This window comes from Gobius niger, assembly GCF_951799975.1.
Source record: "Gobius niger genome assembly, chromosome: 7".
Classification (NCBI taxonomy): Eukaryota; Metazoa; Chordata; class Actinopteri; order Gobiiformes; family Gobiidae; genus Gobius; species Gobius niger.
The window spans coordinates 16,989,260-16,998,624 of NC_136858.1; the positions used below are offsets into that span (position 1 = coordinate 16,989,260).

The 9,365-nt window shown below is 40.4% G+C and overlaps 2 protein-coding genes across 2 annotated transcripts; one reads left to right on the top strand and one right to left on the bottom strand.

The window, feature by feature from the left end:
- Positions 1–457: 457 nt before the first annotated feature.
- On the bottom strand, positions 458–5,509 carry abraxas2 (abraxas 2, BRISC complex subunit). Its single transcript, XM_079560142.1, has 9 exons — positions 5,419–5,509; positions 4,265–4,355; positions 4,155–4,191; positions 3,898–3,964; positions 3,627–3,817; positions 3,334–3,456; positions 2,894–2,978; positions 2,677–2,794; positions 458–2,040 (listed from the first exon to the last, which is right to left on the bottom strand). Exons 1-9 carry the CDS (start codon positions 5,488–5,490, stop codon positions 1,493–1,495), a joined length of 1,332 nt encoding a protein of 443 aa, XP_079416268.1. The 5' UTR covers positions 5,491–5,509; the 3' UTR covers positions 458–1,492.
- Positions 5,510–5,587: 78 nt separating this feature from the next.
- eef1akmt2 (EEF1A lysine methyltransferase 2) lies at positions 5,588–9,103 on the top strand. The gene is made up of 6 exons (XM_079560247.1): positions 5,588–5,699; positions 6,021–6,086; positions 6,182–6,296; positions 6,615–6,722; positions 7,854–8,070; positions 8,863–9,103. The coding sequence occupies exons 1-6, from the start codon at positions 5,590–5,592 to the stop codon at positions 8,958–8,960; spliced, it is 714 nt and encodes a 237-aa protein (XP_079416373.1). The 5' UTR covers positions 5,588–5,589; the 3' UTR covers positions 8,961–9,103.
- Positions 9,104–9,365: the final 262 nt, after the last annotated feature.

The window sequence follows — 9,365 nt, forward strand, 5'->3', positions numbered from 1 at the left end:
TATCCCAACACCCAATGCTTTTATACCAGACAAAAAGTTGTGGAGGTGTTCACTGTGAAGACTAAAGGGAAACAGTAATGAGGAAGCAGCTGTTTCAGCTAGAATTCGATGTGTCACAGCCTAAGAAAAAGCATGAAGTTCTCGTGACTCTGAAATCTTCATAAATCCCTGCTGGGGTTCAGAGAAGTTAAAAAGAAAAAGAAAAAAGGAAGGCACTGTAACGAAGGTGAAAGAAAATAGATGGGGGCAACTGAAAATGTTATTGTCATGTTATGGACACCTTGGCCTTCTCGAGTAATTACTGGACCTACCTGTTTGCTGACCACATCCATAATTAAAACGATAAAGCTCAATATTTCGGTCACAAATATCAATGACTCATATTAACCCCATGTCTCCACAGAAATGCAGCCTAAAGTCAGTAAGACTAGAGAGAGCGAGAGAGAGAGAGAGAGGGAGAGAGATAGAGTGCAAGTATATATGAGGAGTAGTTTTAAGAGACGACTAGCAAAAGGTGGAAGTAGCAGCCAGTTTTTATAAGAAGAATGACAGACAGATGCAGACTTAGCTCTCTGAGTTGCAGCAGCAAAAAGGGAACTTGAAGCATCTGGTGAGTAAAGCTACAGTACATTGTGTTTGCCCTGTGAACCTCACATAACACACAAAACAGACAAAGGAGAACTACTTGTGGCACATGACAGCATTGGTTACAGCGTTGAAATGATTTTTTGAGATCATGTTAAGTGCAGCAAGGCGCATACATTTTCAGTGTTATCTAAAAAGAACACGACGTTGACATTCTTGTCGATCAAAGTGATAAACTATTAATTTGTCAAAATAGAAGTGTATATTTATAAAGCACCCAATACAGAAGTGGCAGAGTTAATTTGTCATTCTAGTCCTCATTTTACTCAGGTGATGAGATGGTTGCTTTAGAGCTAAATGAAATCAAGGTGAAAGAAAGCAAATGTTAAGATTGTTTCAGAAATGATTCACAAATCAAAGAAACTAAAGTTCACCCCCTCTCTGTATCATTGACAAAATTGTTACAAGGCCGCAAAATACTTTCCCTTTGCAGTTTTTTTTTTTAATGATTTGTTACAAAAGAGGCAAAAAAGTGCAAGAGATTGTGGCTGGGATGAGTGCATCAACAAGCAAAAATGAATCATAATCATGGGAGTAACTGTAGGACCTTTCTTCTGATTACAAACAAGTGAGGCGTGGTCTATTTCCACAACCAGTCACATCCGTGTTAATACCCTGACCACCACCAGTCCAAATTAAAACGTAAAACACCAGCGAGTTACACCAGCTGATTTCCCCTTAAAATGGAGACTAAGACAAGAGAGAACACACAGCGGACGACCATCTGCGCATGCCGTTCACAGTCAGGACTGGCACTTCTTATTTCTAGTCTTTCATCGCTCATTCTAGTCGCTCTCAAGGTGCACCGCGTGTCAGAAATTGTCCCTCGCAGATTATAGTCATGTTCCTATGTAGCCTGTGAACCACGAGCGTCACCGTCTGGGCCTAGAGCGGCCGGGCGCCCATGAGCCATCATTTGTAGAGACGCGTCGCTCACTAGGTTCTCATATTCACTACTGTCCTCATCCTCCTCGTCTTCCTCATCGTCTTCGTCATCATCGTCGTCCTCTTGACCAGCGGCGTGTCTGTCCAAAGAATCAGAGCTGGACCCATCTCCATTCCCGAGGTAAGGGGAGTTTGAGGCGGGGACAGAATTAGAACCAAGACCAAGACCCAGAGGCAAGTCAACCCCGAGTGGGGCAGGTGTGGGGTGTCCCGGAGAGCCCACAGCCTGTGGCCGCGGCAGTAGAGCAGCACTGGTGGGAGAGGATGAAGAGGACAGCAGAGAGTCGTCCTGGGAAAGAAGGTCTGCGTAAGGGGGGTTTGGTGAGGTACTGGGCCTTTGAGGAGCCGAGGGGCTGTTGAAGCCTATCCTGGACAGAAGGGCCACTTCAGGAGGGTCCGAGTTGTCTTCCGAAGTGGAATGAGAGTCCGCATTCTGGGCCTCTCGAAGTCCTAGCCGACAAAAGAGATTGTGTTATTCCTGAATGATACACAGCCCGTTCATTTCAGGATAAAAAGTCCTTGTCACTGATTGGTGGTCTGTACTTAAGTCCTGAGCCTCTTGATTGGCTCGTGGATCCCGATTGGAGGGCCACCTCTACACCTGTCACTGCACCAATCATTTAACCTGATTCAACCACCTTTTTAAAGCCATTTTGCTTCCTTTTTGTCACTAGCATTACTATTAGTTTTGTTTAATTTCATGTTTTGGTTTTAAAGACGACCAAGTTTGTTTATGTTAAACTCTAGTCAAGCTTATTTTGAGGTTAGCTTGGTTGTGTACTCTTTTTTTTTTTTTTCTCAAAATGTTTTTTTGTACATTTACCCTCTTAAGTCCTTTAGATTAAAGTAAACCATTTTGCATCCTGTTTTCTTTATCTACCCCACTCTCGACACCAAACTGCTCATCACAGTCAAGCTGGTCTGTGCTTCTGTTAGCGGTAAATGCTTTAATGTGAAAAATCAAAATTTAATCATAAGAAAAAATTAGAAAGTACGTTTTGAGACTTTCTAACTTTCTCTTATAGTATTTATTCTATTAAATTAATAAATAGATTAATACAAATTTATTAGTTAAAATAATCATACTTCTCTCTTCTTCTGCCGTCTTCCGTTTCCTGAGATCAATTTGTTGTTTGAGTTTGTTCACATCTTCTTGGAGTTTCTCTTTAGCTCGTTCACTTTGCTCCACCTCGGCACACACCGCCTGAAATACATCCGTAAAACACAGGTAAAACACACTATTTCATGTCCTTCTGATGCTCCTTATTTGTCAACAGTCAGCACATTGCCATCCTCTCTTTACCTGCACTTTATCTTGCAGGGCACTGTAGACTTGATAGATGGTTCGGATATCCTTCATCACGCCGTCTTTGTCAAAGAACTCCGCTCTGAAATGAGAACAGAAAAATAGCGATTGGAAACTTTTTTTTTTTTACAAAGCAGGAATGTCCGTTTTATTGTCTGGGTATTGGTTTTGACAAATGCATATCTGAATGGACTTTGTAATACATTAGCTTTTGATGTTGTGGGACAATGTCAACTGTACAGGAACTTTGCGTGGGGGAGGGAATATCTCAATACCAGAGAAACTTCCAGTATATCTTATGCCACTTCAAGCCCATTTAGCTTTTTCTTGCTTTTGCTCAACAAAGAACACCAGCTGTCAGATGCCATATATATTATCTGCTTGTTTGCTTGGCTATAAATTATGCCGTTTGCAGTTTTGCAGTTTGTTCCACTAACCCATGCTCTTTGATGACCTTTGTATAGTTGACTGAGGTGTTGGGCACTGAGGACACTTTGTATTCCTGTTGGCTCGTGTTGCCAAGGTTTGGAAGAGAAAGAGTGATCCTCTGGTTGTACCTACTGGGGGGAAAAAAATACATGTTTTATTTTCCATCACACTTTTAACTCCTTAAACTTTAAAAATGGCAGACGGCTGATTCCAAACAGTTATTGTTGACCTGAGCCAAGACACTGGCCATTTTTTATTGTTGATACAAAATATTACAGATTTTGTTTTAATACCAAGTTACCTTTTGTTAGGCCTAAACAGCACATACTCCAGTGCATGTGTAGAACTATTGGCAGTCGAGATGAAGCTAAACAGTAGGAAGATTAAGTCGGGGACACCAAGCAACTGGGTCAACTGTTTGTGAATGACTTGCTCCCTGAAGGACATTTGTTGCTGAGTGTTCCTCCGAAACCGGTACCAGCCAATAATACTCTGTAGATACAAGGAGTAAAAACAATTAACTGAATTGTTAATATATTGTCATTATCATTATAGAACCATGATAGACCTACTTTTCGTCGATCTTTAAGTATGTTGTTAAGACTTTCTTCATTAACTTTTCCAGCATAATCATAAAAGCTAAAATATACAAAATAACATCACTTTACATTTAACATTTATAGTATGTAGTGCTTGTACAGAGTGATCCCAAATGAGATGAGGCCACCTACTGTCCAATTGTCAAATTGTGGTTCTTTAGAATAACACTCACTAATGAGCTATACTGCATTTAAAGATACAGAAAGTGGCAAATGTTGAATCAACTTACCTAAACAATTGTGTACAAGGGTCATGATTATGGATTTCTGCAATGAAACAAAAAAGTGAATTAAGCTAGAAATATTTAATCGTAAATGTTTTGTATGTTTCAAGCCTTACCTACAACTTGCACTATTTCTGCAGTGGCAATCTGAGCATCACTGATGCTGATGGTTTCTTCTTGTCTTACTTCACCTAAAAGGAAGCCCTCCTGTGTTAAAGAATGAATTAAAAATAAAATTAGGATTATGGCTCATTCATTGACTATTTTGACTTGAAGGGATAATTATAGCAATGTTGGTGTTTATGTGTTTTACTCCCCCTGCCTGCAATGCAAAAAGCAAAATATTGTACGGGAAAGAGGGAGGAAATAACCTTTTTGAAATATATTCATTAATCCAGTTTAAAAAAAATAGCCAATTTGTTTGTCTGCAGAATAAAGTTGAGATAAAAGAATAACAGCTGGTAAAGATTAAAGAAATTACAAATGGTCGTCTTGTTCTGTCCAACTATGTGAGGAATGCAACTTGTAAACAACTGTGCACCTGCCTCGGCCCATCGAGTCAGCAATGAGAAGTTAATGGCAGGCCAACAAACACAATATTGAATCAATACTTTGTTGAAAGTGAAGCTATTGGACAGGAAACACCGAAGGACTTTAAATTATTTTCACATTAACATTCCGCAGCAACAACTTCCACTAGCTAGCTAGCTTGCTAAAGGGATACTGTAACGTGATACACCTGGTTTCTTACAATTAAACTGTTATTCTTTTAATTTGCACCGTTTACACAGTAACACCAGTGAAAGACAAATGCACAGACTGCGGACATGATCACTTCTGATAAAAACACAGCCATACGGAAGTCGCTTGACATTACAGCCCGGCTAACAGAATTAGCAAAATGACAGCGCACTGGTTATAACCTGAAACCTTAAGTTTACAAACAGTATTTCTTATTCATAAAGCCTGTATTGGGGGGTACATGTTTGGAGAATTAGTGCTGTGGCTCTGCATTACTTGTATTAGGTACTGCTAATGCACGACAGGAAAGGAATCTCTAACTATATCTTGTGATGGTAGGAATATAACCTAATGAAACGTAAGCTTCCACTACATAGACGGCGCCTGGCTAGCTCAGTCAGCAACAGGATGATGACAGAGGAAAACATCACTAAATTAATGGCGTCCGAGCCACACCACTCACGCCACGGAGTCACACACGACAGCCACCACTATACGAGCGCCTGTCGACACGATTCTTCATACTCACATGATCGGAGTTGCTGTTGGCGCTGTGATAACACACAGAACTAAAAGTATAACCTGAAATGGATGCCGCCATGATGGAAACATCCCTAACAATCCCAACGCCCCCTGCGGTTGCAAGCACGCTACTGAAGAATGGCATTGTGGGACTTGTAGTCATCGTTTCATTTCCATCATGGAGGACGCCGCAGAGAGTGCACATGGATCTGCAAATACGTCGGATTCAGAGGATGACAGATGTTCAGAAGAAGAGTTGCCATCCTCGAAACTCGGGACGAAAGAGTAGTAAGTGTTTAGTGAAGCTGTGGAAAAGCTAGTTGTGTGCACTGACCATAACAGACACCAGTCACGAGCATGCGTAAGTAACCACGTAGTAGTAGTTAGTAGTAGTAGTAGACTTTGACAGCTAGCATCATACAGCCACAAACAAATTTTAATCTCCACAAAGACATTATCGAGAGTCTGTTTTTGTTGAACTAAAAACAATAACTTCTTCTTCTTCTTCTTCTTCTTCTTCTTCTTCTTCTTCTTCTTCTTCTTCTTCTTCTTCTTCTTCTTCTTCTTCTTCTTCTTCTTCTTCTTCTTCTAACATTGACTATTTTGCAGTTGGGATGATACTTACGAAAGGGAACTGGAGACCTTTAAGGACATTGGAGATGTTGGTGAAATATGGTATAACTATAAACAGTGCCTTTTTATGGCTCAGATTTTAGATGTAGATATTCAGTATAAAAAATAACTATAATCGGTGTTTGTCTCTTTTGAAGGTTTGGTGAAGAAAGCATGACCCGTGTGCTTAAATGGATGGAAAAAGCAAAAATCTCAGAGAATGCATCTATTCTTGACATAGGCACAGGAAATGGTGCTTTCCTAGTTGAGCTGGTAACTGTTTAGTTCAGCACAGAGATGTTTACTGTCTATGGTTCCACTAAATGTAGATCATGCAATTTTATTTACTCCTAGATGAAGGTTCTTGAGTCATCGTCTGTACTCTACACTGTGGTCTCTTATCTAATCCGCCTGTGAGCTGAAAGCCTTAGTGTGGCTGACGAAGCCTTTTGGATGAGAGGGAAAAACGTTCGACACCTTAAATACAGAGTACAGACGATGACTCAACAACCGTAATCTAGGATGGACATTGGACAACTTCTGTACAGCTGAGAGCTTACACAATTATATTTACTGTCTTCTGTCTCCCAGGCTAAGCATGGATTCACAAACCTGACAGGGATCGATTATTCTGGAACATCTGTAGAACTGGCACGAAGTGTTCTTCTTGCTGAAGGCTTGACTAATGTAACTCTTAAGGTATGTTTATATTTTGGAAATGAATTAAATTTGTGCAATTTGCATTCATAGATATGGCTAGGAAAATCGAGGCCCTATTTTTGTTTTCTCTTGTTCCCTGCCCCATATCTGCTTTATAGAAAAACAGAGCAGAGCAATTTCGGTAGATCAATACTTTTTGAGAGTATTGTCGGCAACATACAGCATTTCCTTCTACAACCTGAAAGATTTATGATTTATGTACAGCATTAATTACATGGTAAGGTGCTGTAGAACAGAGTGAAAATCTTAAAAGCTGAGGAAGTTTGTCAAAAGCACAAAAAAACGAAAACCCAATGGATTTCATTGGATAAAACATGTGTTATTGTGAGGAAAAAGTCGGATATACTAAGCTTTTAAGGCATGTGATGAGTGAGTATTCCCCCCTTGTGTGTGTCGCGTCACTGCATAGTACTGTGCGTGTGCTATGCTTCGAACACTTTCGCCAGTGTATGCCCCTTTTCAGTAGAAAGTGTGCCATAGAGGTCAATATTGACATTTTTTGGTCAGGGGGGGTAGTTGGTGCAAAAAGAGGAAGTGGGATGTTGGCATCTAAAGACCTGAGGATTAACCTGAGGGTTATGCTGCAAAGAAACACATTTTCAATCTATCTGGATCAATTCTATCCGGATGAAAATGGATTTACACCGATTTTCAGAGATGTTCATGATTGTATGGGCCGGTTGGTAGAGCGGGGGGGTTCGAATCCCAGCACCTGAACGTCCACACTGCCGTTGTGTCCTTGGGCAAGACACCTCAACCACCTTACCTCCAGTGTCTGCGTACATTGGTGTATAAATGAGAGTGTGAATGGGTTAGTGGTTCATTGCTGTAAAGCGCTTTGGGCCTAATGAAAGTAGAAAAGCGCTATATAAGTTGAGACCATTTACCACATATTTTTCTCTATTAATACATATACAATTATGAGGTCAATGACTTCACTTTTCATAGTGAGATTCTGTCTTGCCATAATGAACGGCCTTATTTGCTTGTGGCATAGGATTGGTATTTAAAACTGTATCGATGTTTACTTTATGTATTTATACTCTAGTAGTGAGTGCAGTGTTATTTTTGTGGCTTATCCCTCTTTTTCTCTGCTCTCGTTTGCTTCAGGAGGTGGATTTCTTAAACTGTCACGGCGAGCTTAAGGGCTTTGATGTGTGCATTGACAAAGGCACGTTTGACGCAATAAGCCTAAACCCAGACAATGCCAAAGAGAGCAAAAGTCTGTATGTGAAATCTCTGCAAAGTGTTCTAAAGGATCAGGGAGTGTTTGTGATTACCTCTTGTAACTGGACCAAAGAGCAGCTGCTGGAACGATTTAAAGAAGGTAAGAGAAACTGGTTCAATGGGTTTGTCAATCATGGTAATAGTGTGCAATATTTGCGGTTGTTAATAATTTAGGGATTCTCAAACTGTAATATTGTTTGCACAACTACATTACAGGGTTGATATTAAGCTGAGCTGACATTTTTTAAGCTATTTTGTAGAGTTGTTCTGATCACACTCCCCTCCCATTTTAATGGCCGTTTACACTGCATGGATTTGCGATAGTATAACTGGGGTTGGGTGTTCATGGTCAGAGTCTTTATTATATTGTAAGCCAGTTTAGATGTTGTGTAAAACTATTCATTAGCTTTTAATTAATGCCACAGTTCCAACCAAGGATTATTCAAATAACTTCCTGGCAATAATCTGCCATTCTTGGATTTACATTCCTCTGAGACTGACTTTCTGGCTCCCAGCGTCTTAAAAGTCGGCGCTCCAGTGTTTGCTGGTAGTCAAACACAGACGGAGTGACACAAATAAGACAGCTACCTGGCAGGTTGTTAGGCTGCAAGCGACAACAGTTCAGGCAGCTCTCCATAGCTCAGCGGGGTCAGTGCACTCGCTGTGTAGAGCCTGCAGGGGGCCTAGCGACACTGACAGCCTGTCTTTCTTTGCTGGGCCTCTGGACACACAGCAGATGGGGAATGGCTGGCTAGACTCCCCACACTGTCTGAACCATTATCTAGGCCTACTCAGCACAATTGTCAGTGTTTCTAGGTATGAATATTTAAGAAGTCCTTTTTTTTTTCTTTTCTTCATTTGTACACTTTCTTCTGCTCTCACCCCCCCACAGGATTTGAGTTTGTGCAAGAGTTGCCAACACCCACTTTCACATTTGGAGGGCAGACCGGCAGCAGTGTGGCAGCGCTTGTCTTCAAGAGAGTACTTTGACGTTACAATATTCACGAAATATGAGTGCTGTTTGGAGGCACTCATATCATTTAGTTTAATATGTTTCTCAATTGTGTGTACGCAAAAGCATTTTACCGTTTACTTTGTGTAATGTATACTTTTTATATTTGAACACATTATTAAAGAGCAAATTAAAATGCTTGAATTAATTCTGTCAGGATTCAGCAGTATACAGTTATCCTATCTTATATTTAATTATGAATTTTGCATCACTACCAGACATTCAAAAGCAAAAATCACTTGTGTCTCTTTCTTAGAAGTTACCGGTAATTGTGTTCATCTTTTAACTCTTGTGATGAATGGTCCTTCCATAATTTGTTCAGTTGAGAACCAGCCGTGCTTGGGGTCCTGAGTTCTGGGCTCTTTGACACCATAAATAAACAA

Bases quoted from the DNA above. Each gene is read 5' to 3' on its own strand.
- abraxas2 (XM_079560142.1), bottom strand. From the start codon at position 5,490: ATGGCGGCATCCATTTCAGGTTATACTTTTAGTTCTGTGTGTTATCAC. The intron at 2,795-2,893 runs GTAAAGAGAGGA...GATGTATTTCAG, and splicing joins CCCTGCAAGATAAAGTGCAG to GCGGTGTGTGCCGAGGTGGA. The intron at 2,041-2,676 runs GTATGATTATTT...TTTGTCGGCTAG, and splicing joins GACGGCAGAAGAAGAGAGAA to GACTTCGAGAGGCCCAGAAT.
- eef1akmt2 (XM_079560247.1), top strand. From the start codon at position 5,590: ATGGAGGACGCCGCAGAGAGTGCACATGGATCTGCAAATACGTCGGAT. The intron at 5,700-6,020 runs GTAAGTGTTTAG...ACTATTTTGCAG, and splicing joins AAACTCGGGACGAAAGAGTA to TTGGGATGATACTTACGAAA. The intron at 6,297-6,614 runs GTAACTGTTTAG...TCTGTCTCCCAG, and splicing joins GTGCTTTCCTAGTTGAGCTG to GCTAAGCATGGATTCACAAA.